This window comes from Rhinoraja longicauda, chromosome 24 (assembly GCF_053455715.1).
Source record: "Rhinoraja longicauda isolate Sanriku21f chromosome 24, sRhiLon1.1, whole genome shotgun sequence".
NCBI lineage: Eukaryota > Metazoa > Chordata > Chondrichthyes > Rajiformes > Arhynchobatidae > Rhinoraja > Rhinoraja longicauda.
Window position 1 is genome coordinate 8,152,727 of NC_135976.1, and position 15,447 is coordinate 8,168,173.

The following is a 15,447-nucleotide window of genomic DNA, read 5'->3' on the forward strand; positions in this document are numbered from 1 at the left end:
ATTCACTTCACACTGGGGATAATCGACAGAGGACAATTAACCTACAGAACAGCACATCTTTGGGATCTGGGAGGAAACCAGGGCACCCAGACGAAGCCCACACAGTCACAGTGGGAATGTGCAAATTCCACACAGACTGCGCCCGAGGTCAAAATCAAAACTGGGTCACTGGCGCTGTGGAGCAGAAGCCCTATCAGCTGTGTCACTGTGTCACTTTGTAAAATGAGGCACAATTTTAGTTATTTGTCTCTCTGCTTCCTCTTCCGTTCCCCATGCGAAGATCGGTTCGATGAAAACCATTCGCAATGTATCTCCTGCATCCTTGAAGAAGATTGGAGTCTTCCTAAATATATGGCTCAGTAGTATCTCCCGCTGTCAAACGATGCACTATGGCTGAGTTAATCAAAGCAGTCAGTTCACTGTATGAAGTACCTTCTACAATCTATAGATTTTTAAAACTATAAAATTGCCATTGCCTGTTGATTAGCATACTTTACTTTCCAACCTTTGTTCTCTCCTCCTGTATCTCAATAATTCATTTATTTATTATTTGAACTCATCACCAGATAATTATGATCCAGACCTAAAGCAGCTTCAAACAAAATTTAAAGTATTGTAGTAATGGAGAGAATTTATTTCAATATCTTCGATGAGCAGGATTTGAAATATTGAATCATTTCAGATGGGAGAGTGAGGAACTTACTTGCTTGTTCTCTGAACATTGAAAGCTTTTTATCATGTACTTGGCCTCTGCATCGTTCTGGTGCTCCGTGAAGGCGACGTTGCTCCAGGGATGTGTACGGTTGAATTAAATAACTAGAATTGACCAGAAATGTCTTTACGTGTATTTTGTCGTCTGGATGTCTCCATTTCCAAAATGTAAGCATTTGAGTTTTTGTGCCTGCGGTTTGCTGCTGCTTGTGATTTTTCTTCCTTGGTTCTCTTCCCCCTATTCCACCAAAAAATCCCTCCCACTGCCCTCTGTGGGTGAGCTCCAGTCTGTCCAGATGCTGAGCAGACAGTGGGGTGTTGCTGGGAGCTTGCCTGAGGATGGAGGGTCAGAGTTTAAAAAATCCAATTGTGATCGATCCAATCTAACTCCAACTCCAACCCTTACAATTGTTTCAATACCCGCACATCATTGATGTAAGTATGTTACTCTTGGACATGCTTTTGAGCTTTTTGAGGATGAAATGCCAAACATTAGTAAACAGCAGGGGACGCGGGCTAATACAATGGACATTGTCCTGATATGGATAAAGGTTCTGATACTATGCGGTCACAGATACAACACTGACACGGTGGAAGATTGCTCAGGCATTTTCTGTTCACAAAAAGCAAGATAAATCCCATCTGCCTGAGTACTGCCCGATCATTCTACTCTCAATCATCAACAAAGCAATGTTATCAACAACGGTTTTCAAGCAGCAAGGTTCATCAACAACATGGAGACACACAACACTGGGTGGCAGGGTGGCACAGCAGTAGATTAGTTTTAAATCTAGCGTACATTTACTGTTTTAGTATGATATAGTGTAAATAATTTGGAGCAATGTTTACGTGCTTTATATGATTGTTAACATTGGTAACAGTCAAGGAAAATTGCTTGTGTTTGACATGTTGCTTTTTTCTTTCCTAATATGTTTGCAACTTTGTTGAACCTAGGATTTGCCATCGGTGGGCCAGAGCAAAAAGTATTTCTAATCCATTGTTTAAAGCATGTAATTTGTTCTTGTTCCAAAGGTTGAGACAGCCAAGAAGGCCTATCACCTGGCCTGTAAAGAAGAGAAGATGGCAGCCACAAGAGAGGCAAACAGCAAGACTGAACAGTCGGTCACCCCAGAACAACAGAAGAAGCTATTGGACAAAGTAGAGAAATGCAAACAGGAAGTTCAGAAGGTGAGGTTGCCGGGTGTGGAAACTCATTCAAATAAAGACCAATATTCAATCGATCCTTTCTCTTAACCCTAAACATTTGCCATAGTTGTAACATTGCATCAATGAATAAAATTAACTTCTTCTCCCTCCCCCCCCATTTGTGCCCCCACCCCACGTTTGCCATTGAGTTTTGTTTAAATATTGTGCGAGAAAACAAGACAAGTTGCCATTTGAACAGTTTGAACAATACTTGTCAGTCTGAAGAAGGGTCCTGACCCAAAAAGTCACCTATCCCTTTTATCCAGAGATGCTGCCTTACCCGCTGAGCTACTCCAGCATTGAAAGTCTATCCAAATACTATTCCGTTTGCATGTACATTTCTGTATTGTTTAGACTATATTTAAGTCATAAATTTTGGAGATGGATAACCAGTAATAGATATTATTTTCTTAATAGACGAAGGATTGCAATCTTCATAATGAAACAGTTTGAATGGAGATCAAACAAATCAATTTTTGCTCTAAATCTAGTGTATCTTTGCTGTTTGGCTATGAAATAGTATAAATAGTTCAGAGCAAAGTTGATATGTCCATATGATTAATAACATTTTATGACCATTCTTTCTATAATCGTTTCTTTAATGTTAATGTTATTATCTAAAGAGATGATGGTAAAGTGATATAGTTGTTATTAGTTGAGGACTCTCATCTTTTATATTAGTAATGGAGAATTTACAATCACAATTATGCTAAGCAGATCTAATGGTCATCTGCCTTTTACACATGGCCCCATTTTAAAGGACAAAATAGAGACATTTTGGGGGCATTTTGGGGGCAAGTATGATGAGTCTTGAAGATGTCAGTATGACAAATATTAACAAATGATGAGCAAAAGTGTCAGCATGGATGTGGTGGGATGTGCTGTGAAATTTGATGACTCTACATTTTTTTTTCCACCACAATTCTGAGTATTCTCGGTATATCTATCATTTCAGTGAAAAGAGGAATTCAGGAACAGCAGGCTCTGGTTTAGAATCTCCATCAGTCTCTGACACATAGATGTTCCTGTGAAGCCTGGAGGACTATCCCTGCCAGTATTGGCAGAAGATAAAGCCTGGATGGAGAGAAGGCAGGAGAATGGGGTTGAGAGGAAAAAATAGATATGCCATGATCAAATAGCAGAGATGGACCAAATGTCTTATGGTTCAAGTGTTCCCGCAGGTCCAGGCTGTGATGGGAGCAGGGTCAGTGGTGGACAGATGGTTCTATCTCACCACGATTTTATTTAAAATCCACTTTGTCCTCCATGAAACTGTCCAGAAGATGTTGAAGACGCCTTGACCTAAGCAGTAGAAACATGGCTTTGTGGTAAATTATCAGTAATTAGGTAATAGGTCACAAATTGTTCACTAAATGCCCACCGTGTACAGTTTAATGTGTAGTCTGTGTTTTATGTGTTGTCTGAGTCTATGTGGCTGTGATATTGCTGCAAGCAAGATTGTAATTGTACCTGTGCCTCAGTCCTTGTGAAGTGACGATCTACTCCACGGTGATTTAACCATTCAGATTCAGTACTGGCTTATTCATAGAAGGCAGAGGGTTGTGCTGGAAGGATGCCATTGTGGCTGGATGTCTGTGAGCATTGGGGTTCTGCAGGGATCTGTGCTGGGACTTCTGTACGCTGGGTACATTCATATAAACATCGAGGATGTAAATGTAAGTGGGTCTGTTAGTTTGCAGATGACACCAAAATTGGGAGAGTTGCAGACAATGAGCAAAGCTGTCATAGAAAACAGTAGAATATAGATCATCTACAGAAATGGGTGGAAAAATGTTAGATAGTATTTAATCTGAGCAAGTGTGAGATGTTGCACATTGGGAGGTCGAATGTAAGAGTTAATGGCAAGACCCTTAACAGCACTGAAGTACAGAGATTTCTTGGGGTCCAAGTCCATAACTCCCTTAAAGTGACAAGACAAGTAGATGGAGTGGTAAAGAAAGTGTGAAATATGCTAGTTCTGTCAGTCCGGGCATTCAGTATAGAAGTCTGGAAGTCATGTTGCAGCTTTAAAGGAATTGGGTTCGGCTGCATTTGGAGTATAGTGCACAGTTCTGGTCATCCCCTTACATGAAGGATGTGACGGTTTTGCAGGTTGCAGAAGAGATTTACCAAAACTACTGCCTGGACTAGAGTGTATTAGCTGTAGGGAGAAATTGGAAACACTTGGAATGTTTTCTCTGGTGCATTGGGGTCTGAGGAGAGACCTGACAGAAGTACATATGTAAAATTACGAGAGGCACAGATCGGGTAAACAGTCAGAACCTTTATCCTGAGTGGAAATGACAAAGACCAGAGGGCATAGTTTTAAAGTGAGAGGGGCAACACTTGAAGAAGATGTGTGGGATGAGTTTTTTTTACACAGAGAGGGTGGATACCTGGAATGCACTGCCAGTGGTGGAGGCTGATGCAATAGTAGCATTTAAGAGGCTTTTGCAGAGATAAATGATATGCAGGAAGCAGGGAGAGATAGAGCATGCACAGACAGAGGAGATTAGCATGGCATCATCTTTAGGATGAATGTTGTGGGCCAAAGGGCCTGTTCCTGTGCTGACCCTTTCTCTGTGTAGGAAAGGAACTGCAGATGCTGCTTTATCCTGAAGTTAGACACAAAATGCTGGAGTAACTCAGCCGGTCAGGCAGCATCTCTGGAGAAAAGGAATAGGTGACGTTTGGGGTCGGATCCCTTCTTCAGACTATATGTGCTGTTCATCGTTCTGTGTTCGAACTCCACCTGCCTGTTTGGATATAATCTGATGAATGAATGCTGCAGGATATGTCACAGTAGGTGAATAATGTAAATCCAGTGGTAACGCATGGAGCATTTGTTTTGAAAGGATGATAAAATTCATGAAAATAGATCTGTTTACAACAAAGTAAATACATGCAAACAATAATTCGATTGAACTCTTGAACTGGGTTTACAAAAAAAATTTCTGAAGATGCCGTGCTCATTTCTGCAAGGATAATGTCTGTCCAGCTGACTGAACTACTCAGGGTGATTACGTTATCTGAATCCTTCAGGTGTCGACTACTCAGTCCAATAATGTGTGTGTGGTATCAGTCTGAAGCAGGTCTTCTCATGGTAATAGTGATCCTTTCATCTTTCCATCTCTCCCTTGGAAATACTATGGCCCTCTAGAGGTTAACTAATGGTGATTGAATAAGACAGCTCCAAATGATTTTTTTTAAAAACCTTGATTCATTTTCAGCAGCGCAAAGTGTTTAAATGTATCTGAATTGACTGAGGAAAGTGCACTGAATTAGTCTTGGCAGGTTGCATGATGTGTTTAAGGATTTCAGCTTTTCAAGGAAGTCTCACCTGCTGCCTTTTGACAATGATAAAATGATATATTTTGTAAATTCAACGTTTGATGAATGGTGACCGATTTTAGGATCATTTATTATTTATGCCATTAATGTTGGATTTTTGGCCCTTTGCAGGCAAAAGAGAAATATGAGAAAACCTTGGATGAATTGAGTAAATGCACAATGCAGTACATGGAGAATATGGAGCAAGTGTTCGAACAATGCCAGCAGTTTGAGGAAAAGCGACTGGGTTTCTTCAGAGAAGTGCTGCAAGACATCAAACGACACCTAAACCTCACTGAAAACAACAAGTGAGTATTCATTAAAGCCATTTTGATTCATTTATTCATTTTGGGAGGCTGGGCTGCACTAGCAAGGCCAGTATTTATTGCCCTTCAGAGGATGATGGTGAACTCCAGCCTTAAACGGCTGCCTATATTAATATATATTAATATATATTAATATGCATGTATATATATATATATATACTGCTCTCTCAGTACTGTCGGGCAGGGAGTTCCAGGACTTGACCCAGCATCAAAGGACCAGCATTGTATTCCCAGGTTGGAATGGTGTGCAAAGCAAATAGTTAAATTCGCACCAAATCAATCGGTGGTGGGTTAGGGAGACGACTAATTTTGCCACAGGTTTCACTTTAGTTTGTTTATTGTCGCGTGTACCGAGGTACAGTGAAAAGATTTTGTTGCGTGCTATCCAGTCAGCAGAAAGACAGTACATGGTTACAATCGAGCCATTATAGTGTATAGATACATGATAAGGGAATACCGTTTAGTGCAAGCTTAAGGCAGCAAAGTCCAATCAAGGAGAGTCCGAGGGTAACCAATGAGGTAGATAGTAGTTCAGGTTGTGGTTGCTCTCTGGTTATGGTAGGATGGTCCAGTTGCCTGATAACAGCTGGGAAGAAACTGTCCCTGAATCTGGAGATGTACGTTTTCACACTTGTAAACCTTTTGCCTGATTGGAGAGGGGAGAAGAGGGAGTGGCCAAGGTGTAACTCATCCTTGATTATGCTGCTGGCCTTGCCGAGGCAGTGTGAGGTACAGTGCATTCAGAAAGTATTCAGACCCCTTCACTTTTTCCACATTTTATTACGTTACAGCCTTATTTTTAAATGGATTAAATTCTTTTTTTTTAATCATCAATCTACACACAATATCCCAGAATGAAGAAGTGAAAACAGGTGTTTAGAAATTTTTGCCACGTAATTAAAAATAAATAACTGAAATATCACATTTACATAAGTATTCAGACGCTTTGCTATGACACTCAAAATTCAGCTGAGGTTCATCCTGTTTCCATTGATTATCCTTGAGATGGTTCTACAAGTTGATTGGAGTCCACCAGTGGTAAATTAAATTGATTGGCTATGATTTGGAAAGGCACACACCTGTCTATAGAAGGTCCCACAGTTGACAGTGCATGTCAGAGCAAAAACCAAGCCATGAAGTCGAAGGAATTGTCCGTAGACCTCCAAGACAGGATTGTGTCAAGACACAGATCTGGGGAAGGGTATAAAACAATTTCAGCAGCATTGCAGGTCCCGAAGAGCACAGTGGCCTCCGTCATTCTTAAATGGAAGAACTTTGGAACCACCAGGACTCTTCATACAGTTGGCTGCCCGGCCAAACTGAGCAATCGGGGGAGAAGGGCCTTGGTCAGGGAGGTGACCAAGAACCCAATGGTCACTCTGACAGAGCTTCAGAGTTCCTCTGTGAAGGTGGGAGAAGCTTCCAGAAAGACAACTATATCTGCAGCACTCCACCAATTAAGCCTTTATGGTAGAGTGGCCAGACGGAAGCCACTCCTCAGTAAAAAGCACATGACAGCCCACTTGGAAGCACATGACCCCCCTCCCCCTCCCCCTCCCCCTCCCCCTCCCCCTCCCCCTCCCCCTCCCCCTCCCCCTCCATTGGTGCAGTACCCTCTCCTCCCCCACTACCCCCTCCCCTCTCACTCCCCCCTTCCCTCTCCCCCCCTTTCCCTCCCTCCCTCCCTCCCTCCTCCCCACCCTCCTCCCCTACCCTCCTCCCCTCCCCTCCCTCCTCCCCTCCCCTCCCCTCCCCTCCCCTCCTCCCCTCCCCTCCTCCCCTCCCCTCCCCTCCTCCCCAACCCTCCTCCCCTACCCTCCTCCCCTTCCCCTCCCGCCTCCCCTTCCCCTCAATCCCCCTTATCCCTCCCTCCCCCTCCCTAGGAGATAGATTTAAACTTTAAAATGTGAATAACTTAAAAAATATAACACCAATTTCAATGAAACTTCTTCCATTTGCACCAAAAGGACGACAGTGAGTAAGGTGAGGCTACAACTGGTGCGCTATCGTGTACCGTTTTGGCTGTAGTTTGGGAACAAACAAACAAACAAGAGTTTTAGTATATAGATGTGCGGGGCACGTTTTTTTACACAGAGGGCGGTGATTGCCTGGAATGTACTGGAGGGTGGTGGTTGAGGCAGATGTGATGGTGACATTTAAGATGGATAGGCATGGATATACAAGGAATGTAGGGATATCGATCATGTGCAGATGAACAAGAGTTGGTCTTGGTATCATGTTCAGTGCGGTCATTGAGGATGTGCAGATTAGGGGGGACCTCATAATGAAAGGCCTGGATAGAGTGGATGTGGAGAGGATGTTTCCACTAGTGGGAGAGTCTAGGACCAGAAACGGAAGCCTCGGAATGAAAGGGACGTTCCTTTAGAAAAGAGATGAGGAGGAATTTCTTTAGTCAGTGGGTAGTGAATCTGTGGAATTCATTGCCACAGACGGCTGTGGAGGCCAAGTCATTTTAAGGCTCAGATTGACAGATTCTTTATTAATTTGGGTGTCAGGAGAAATGGGGAGAAAGCAGAAGAATGTGGTTGAGATGGAATGATAGATCAACTATGATTGAATGGTGGGGCAGACTTGATGGGCTGAGTGGCCTAATCCTTCTCCAATGAACATTAACTTATTGTGGGCTGAAGGGCCTGTCTTGTGCTGTATTCTTCTATGTTTAAAATTGCAACTTACAGATAATTAAACAGCAGGTTTCAGCTTGCTATCAACTGGATGTCCTTTTTTTTAACCACTGCTTGATTTGCATTCACTTCTCCCAAATCCTTATGCTGTATGCTGTCTGAGGAAAGGTCTCAATCTGAAACGTCACCCATTCCTTCTCTCCAGAGATGCTGCCTGTCCCGCTGAGTTACTCCAGCATGTTGTGTCTATCTTTGGTGTAAACCACCATCTGCTGTTCCTTCCCACAGTAAAAGCTCTTTCTCCTCACAGCTTGGTCAATCCTCAAAGTGATGTAACCGGGGAAAACCCATGTGTTTGGAGTTTGTGGAAAGTGGAAGGGTTTTTTGAGTTGTAGCTTGAATGGTGAATTACAGGCTAGGCAACGCTCCAGTTTTAATATTCCTGAACGAGGTGTTGGCAAAGCAAGCATCAGACTTCTCCAGGATGGGGAAAGCATCCGTAATTATCCCACGTTAATCCAAAGGCAATGTTGCAACCAGGGATTGGACAAATGTGTTGCTTTAATTATTAACCATTTATCCCTCTGTTCTCTTGAAGTTACGCCAACATTTACCGCGAGCTGGAGCAGGCTATCCGGGTTGCTGATACACAGGAAGACCTAAAGTGGTTCAGCATCACACACGGACCTGGAATGGCAATGAACTGGCCACAGTTTGAGGTAATCTTTTTCAGTTTTCACCAAAGAAAGGATTGTAACTCTAACTGAATCTGAAGAACCTTTTTGCGTGTATCTGTCACTCACTACCAAATGCTACTCTGGAGCTAATCTGTGACTGAGTGAAATGTGATGGCAGATAGTAAATTGGAAAACGTTTTTGGCAAACTACAAATATTTGAACACGATGGAAAACGCCGCGGCGGTGGTATTGAGGTACCCCAGCAAATCGGGTAATGGAGAATCCGAAAAGATTCACAAAGAATTAAGAGCAAAGGAGAAGTTAAGGAGAGAATAGGGCGGCACAGTGTCACAGCGTTAGAGTTGCTGCCTTACAGCGCCAGAGACTGGGGTTCGATCCCGACTATGGGTGCTATCTGCGTGGAGTTTGTACGTTCTCCCTGTGATTTGGTGGGTTTCCTCTGGGTGCTCTGGTTTCCTCCCACATCCCAAAGATGGGCAGGTTTGTTGGTTAATTGGCTTCTGTAAAAATTGCCCGTAGTGTTTAGGATAGAAATAGCGTACAGGTGATCGCTGGTCGGCATGGACCCAGTGGACCGAAGGGCCTGTTTCCACGCTGTATCTCTGAAACTAAACTAAAGAATATGTACCTATATAGGATCAGTGTGGTAATCTATATGTGGAGCCATGGGAAATGGGCAAGGTCTTACATGAATGTATCTCATCTGTATTTACCATGGGGTAGAGTTCATGATAGCAAGTTCAAGGGCAAAATATCCGGAAGCATATCAGCATTATGAAGGAGGAGAAATAGGAAGTCTTAAAACATATATAAAGGTAGATCTATGAAGGTTGCATTTCAGATTGGAGGCTTGTGACCAGTGGTGTGCTGCAAGGATTGGTGCCAGAGCTTTAGTTGTTTGTTGGATGGATAGATAGATAGATGGATGGATGGATGGATACATAGATAGATAGATGGATGGATACATAGATTGATAGATTGATAGATAGATAGATAGATAGATAGATAGATAGATAGATAGATAGATAGATAGATAGATAGATAGATAGATAGATAGATAGATAGATAGATAGATAGATAGATAGATAGATAGATAGATAGAAAGATAGAAAGATAGAAAGATAGAAATATAGATAGAAAGATAGAAATATAGATAGAAAGATAGATAGAAAGATAGAAAGAAAGAAAGAAAGAAAGAATGGTGAGATGAGAATGACGATGGCATGATAAATATTGCCACAAGGTGATATCAAAATTGGTGTTACAATGGATAGTGGAGAAGGTTGTCTAAGGTTACCACAGGATATAGATCAACTGGGCAAATGAGCAAGGAAATGGCACATTGAAGTTAATGCAGGTAAGTGAAAAGTGATACATTTTGGGAAGTTAAACCAGGGCAGAACATAAACAGGGAACAGCGGTGCTCTGGAGATTGTTGCACAATGGACAGATGTAGAAGTACATGGTTCCCTGAAAGTACCATGTACTTGTATACAAGTAGGAAGGGTGGTGAGGAAGATATATGGCATGCTTGAGGCACTGTTAGATCATCATGTTACAGTTGTACACAATGTTGGTTAGGCTGCAGTTAGTGTGTTGTGTGCAATTCTGGACACTGCACCATTGGAGAGATATGATTAAGCTAGAGAGTGTGTGGAAGAGATTCACAAGGAATCTGGTCAAAATGCTTTAATTATAAGGAGAAATTGGACAGGCTGGGTCAGCTTTCCCTGAATCAAAGGAACTTGAGAGATTACATGATGGAGGTATAAAAACGATGAGAGGCATAGATGGGGTAGATAGCCAGTGTCCACTTCCCACAGTAGGCATCTGGAAGCATTGAGAAGGGGACATTATTAAATGAACACGATCGATAGGACTGCCGAAATCATGAGAACATAGGTTTAAGGTGAGAGACAGGAGGTGTAAATGGGATCTGAGAAGTACAGTTTTCACTCAAACGTTACCTGATATATGGAATGAGCTTCTGTAGGAGGTTTAGTTTAGTTTTAGTTTGGAGATACAGCGTGGAAACAGGCCCTTCGGCCCACTGAGTCCACGCTGACCAGCAATCCCCGCACATTAATACTATCCTACACACACTGTACTGTACAACATAATTTTAGAGGTCTACGACTCCTCTTTACAACCTGAAATGCAAAAGGTTTATTCCATCTTTCCTTCCGAAGCTGGAAGTAAAGTCTCACAAAAACTTATGGAGTTTGCTTTTGTACCAGGCCAAGGATACCCTAATATGATGGAATAACTGACCAGAGTTTCCATGGATCAGGCCTCTGTTATGACTAGGGCTCCATTCTTTGAGTTTTCACCCTCTCAATTCCTTTAAAACTACCTGAGGTATTTCAACCATTCTGGGTTTATTTATGCTATCTAGTTTTCTTCTGTTCTAGTGTTTTATACACGTATATAAGCTAAACTTTATTTGTTATTAATCAATCCATGTACAAGGTAATTAAGCAGGGTTAAATATTGCAATTATACTTTTTGCCATTTCTAGGCAGAAAATGAAAATGTGGTGGTGTGCACTGATCTAACCTGATTCCACCGAGGGTGAAGATTACTCCCTGGTTCTTAACATTGCCAGTTTTAAATAAAAGCCTCAAATTTACTCTCTAGTTCAGCGATGGAACTCTTCTGCTCTTGCACATTGTGGCTGATATGTGACTCTGGATGTTACCTAGAGGACAAAAACAGAAAAAAAAGACAAGACCAGGTTCTTTTTACAGGATGTAAGGATATAACCAGTAGAGTGCTCCAAGAATAGTTCTTGGTCCTCAATTATTTACTATATATAAACGACCTGGAGAAGAGAGTAGTGTGTAAGGTATACGTTTGCCAATGACACCAAAATAGGTGGCATGGTTTATAGCAAAGAGGATATTTGGACTGTGCAACAGGATTCTGATGGATTGAAAACTTGACAAATGCAATTTAATGTGGGAAGATGTGAGGTCATGCCTTTAGAAAGTGGAATCAAAAGGCATATTATTATCAAAATGGAGCAATATTGCACATGAGTAAAGTACTAAGATGTCTAGTTGTTCCTGTGCAAGAATCACACAAAAATAGCAGATGGGTGCAGCAAGTAGTTAGGAAGGCAAATGGCACATTAGCCTTTATTACAAGGGAGTTGGAATTGATAAAAAAAAGGCAAGATTGTTTTACAATTGGAGTAGGTGTTGGTAAGGCCACAGCTAGAGTGTTGTGCATTCCATATTTAAGAAAGGAGGTAATGCAAAAGAATAATTTTCAATCTTTCATATTTTGAAAATTGGTTATAAATGCATGAATTTATCAAACATGCATATACTGATGTAACTTGCAGGTAATGAACCATTGGTGATGTGCATGTACTGCATGTATGTCCTGTCAAAATAAACATAGAAAATAGGTGCAGGAGGAGGCCACTCGGCCCTTCGAGCCAGCACAGCCATTCATTGTGATCATGGCTGATCATCCACAATCAGTAACCTGTGCCCAACTTCTCCCCATATCCCTTGATTCCACTAGCCTCCAGAGCTCTATCTAACTCTCCTTTAAATTCATCCAGTGATTTGGCTTCCAGTGATGTGGCAGAGAATTCCACAAATTCACAACTCTCTGGGTGAAAAAGTTTCGTCTCATCTCAGTTTTAAATGGCCTCCCCTTTATTCTAAGACTGTGGCCCCTGGTTCTGGACTCCCCCAACATTAGGAACATTTTTCCTGCATCTAGCTTGTCCAGTCCTTTTATAATTTTAGGCGCCTCTATAAGATCCCCTCTCATCCTTCTAAACTCCAGTGAATGCAAACCTAGTCTTTTCAATCTTTCCTCATATGACAGTCCCGCCAGACAACTAGGAAGAAATAGCTGCATAATTTGCAAGACACTGTATTTATTTGAATTTCTTTGGCATGACTTCTGAAGATTACAGTTGCATTCCGTGCTATAGGTTTCCAGTGAATAAGAACCAGTTAGGCAGGTACATGGATAGACACAAAAAGCTGGAGTAACTCAGCGGGACAGGCAGCATCTCTGGAGAAAAGAATGGGTGACGTTTTGGATCGGGACTCTTTTTCGGTTTAAACCAGCATCTGCAGTTCCTTCTTACACAGGAACATGGATAGGACAGGTTTGGAGGGATATGGGCCAAACGTGGGCAGGTGGGACTAGTTTCGCTGGGACATGTTGGTTGGTGTGGGTAAGTTGGGCCGAATGGCCTGTTTCCACGCTGTATCACTCAATGACTCTATAATAATGGTACCAAAGATGCCATCAGCATTTAATTATGATCTAGGTAGGAACCAAGCTAATTTACTTTTAAAGAAGCCTACTAAAATTAAATTCAAGAAAGGTGACACCACATTGGAGGTTGTGCAAAAGAGATTCACTAGGCTAATTCCTGTGATAACAGGGTTGCCTTATCTTGAGCGGCTAAAGATGTTCGAAGTTAGAAGAATGAGTGGTGACCTTATTGAAACATATATGATCACAAGGGAGCATTGCAGGTGAGATGATGAGATGTTTTCAGAGGTAGAAGAATCTTAAACAAGGAAACAAGATTAGGGGCCAGTCATTAAAAACTGAGGTGTGCAAGAATATCTTCTTGCAGAGGCCAGAAAATTTCTGGAAAATTTTGCTTCAGGGGATTATACATACTTGGGAGATACTTAAAGAAGAGATTTGAGAATGGAGGGCTATGGGGACACTCAAACAGAAGAGCACCGAGTCAGAACAACCATGATCATATTGAAAAGCATGTAGGGAGGGGGCCAAGGGTTATTTTTCTTCCTGTGTTCAGATCCACCAAGGCAATTACCTTTTAGTCAGCAGCTATTAGAGGTGGACCATAATTGTTTGGTATTACCAGCTATTGCAATATGGCATTAATGAGTAAAAATAAATACAATTTAACAGCTTGTATACAGGAGTCAGAGATCTATTCTATGCTGGATAATTTTCAAACTTTCATATTTTGAAAATCAGCTATAAATGCGTAAATTTATCAAACATTTGTATACTGGTGTAACTTACAGGTAATGAACCATTCATGAAGTACATGTACTGCATGTACAACCTGTCAAAATACACAACTAGTAAGAGATAGATGCATAATTTACAAGATACTGCATTTGGATAAATTCCCCTCAGTATGGCTTCTAAAGATTACACTTATGTTCCATGGTGTAGTTTTCCTGCGAATAATGCTACTGAAGATACTATCAGCATTTAATTAAGATCTAGGTCTGACCCAAGCTAATCTTCTTTTAAAGAAGCCCACTAAAACCTAATAACCAAGCGCAGGCTCGGCGATCGTTTCGCTGAACACCTGCGCTCGGTCCGCATTAACCAAACTTCATGATTGGTTCATTACCTGTTGCATGTTATAGTACTCCATTAGGTGGGGTATAAAGGCCTTCTAGCATTGCTGTTTAATCTACTATTCTTCCACTCTTCCACAAATGCCCCTATGTCCAGTAAGATTTTGATCTGTATACAAGAATTTCAAAATACAAAAACATTTCATTGTACCTATACACACATGATAACAGTAGACAATAGGTGCAGGAGGAGGCCATTCGGCCCTTCGAGCCAGCACTGCCATTCAATGTGATCATGGCTGATCATTCTCAATCAGTACCCCGTTCCTGCCTTTTCCCCATACCCCCTGACTCCGCTATCCTTAAGAGCTCTATCTAGCTCTCTCTTGAATGCATTTCAGAGAATTGGCCTCCAGTGCCTTCTGAGGCAGAGAATTCCACAGATTCACAACTCTCTGACTGAAAAAGGTTTTCCTCATTTCAGTTCCATTGAGCCATCATTTGCTATTTGTCTCCAATGGTTTACGTACATTCAGAACAATGGATTTCTTCAAGATGGTTTAATTTTGCTTGTTTCAGAACTTTTCTATTTGGTATTTGATCCAGTGCCGACCACTGCTGGATATGGCCCCAGGTTAATTAGCAGCTTCCGAAATTACCCAGAGAGACAAGGAACTACAGATGTTGGTTTACAAAAAAAGGCACAAATAGCTGGAGTAACTCAGCAGATCAGGCAGCATCTCTGGAGAAAAGGAATAGAAGACGTTTCAGGTCGAGACCCTTCTTCAAACAGACTACATACGGAACCACATCCATTTCCTCCAGTGATGCTGCCTGACCCGTTGAGTTACTCCAGCACTTGCTTCTTTTTTTTCCCCAAATTGCCTGTTTTTTTCCATAAGCTTTGACGGTGAATATTAGCAATCAATTGAACTTTGGTGCAGAGGTACAGAAATTGAATGAGAGGAAAAGATCACAATCAATCCTCGTCTTCTCCTTGACATTAATGATTGGCAGCAGAAACCTTGACGGTTTTCAGTTGTTGAATGTCGGTTAGGCTTGGGGATACAAACTAAACAGACCTCTCAACATTCAATGATGCATTGGGCAAGCTGCCGCTGTGGGACTTGCGCTGAGGGGCTGCATATCTGTGCATTCTTCTTCTTCATTAAGAGCGTCATCACGTTCTCCTTCACCTGCTGGTGCCAC

The 15,447-nt window shown here is 41.8% G+C and overlaps 1 protein-coding gene across 10 annotated transcripts in view; it reads left to right on the forward strand.

The window, feature by feature from the left end:
- Positions 1-15,447, forward strand: part of pacsin1b (protein kinase C and casein kinase substrate in neurons 1b) — a 211,311-nt gene that overhangs the window by 176,042 nt on the left and 19,822 nt on the right. For all 10 annotated transcript variants that reach the window (XM_078420600.1, XM_078420601.1, XM_078420604.1 and 7 more), the window contains 3 exons: positions 1,744-1,899; positions 5,380-5,555; positions 8,817-8,937. In XM_078420600.1, the coding sequence (XP_078276726.1) occupies positions 1,744-1,899; positions 5,380-5,555; positions 8,817-8,937 (453 nt within the window). The remainder of the gene's footprint in view (positions 1-1,743; positions 1,900-5,379; positions 5,556-8,816; positions 8,938-15,447) is intronic.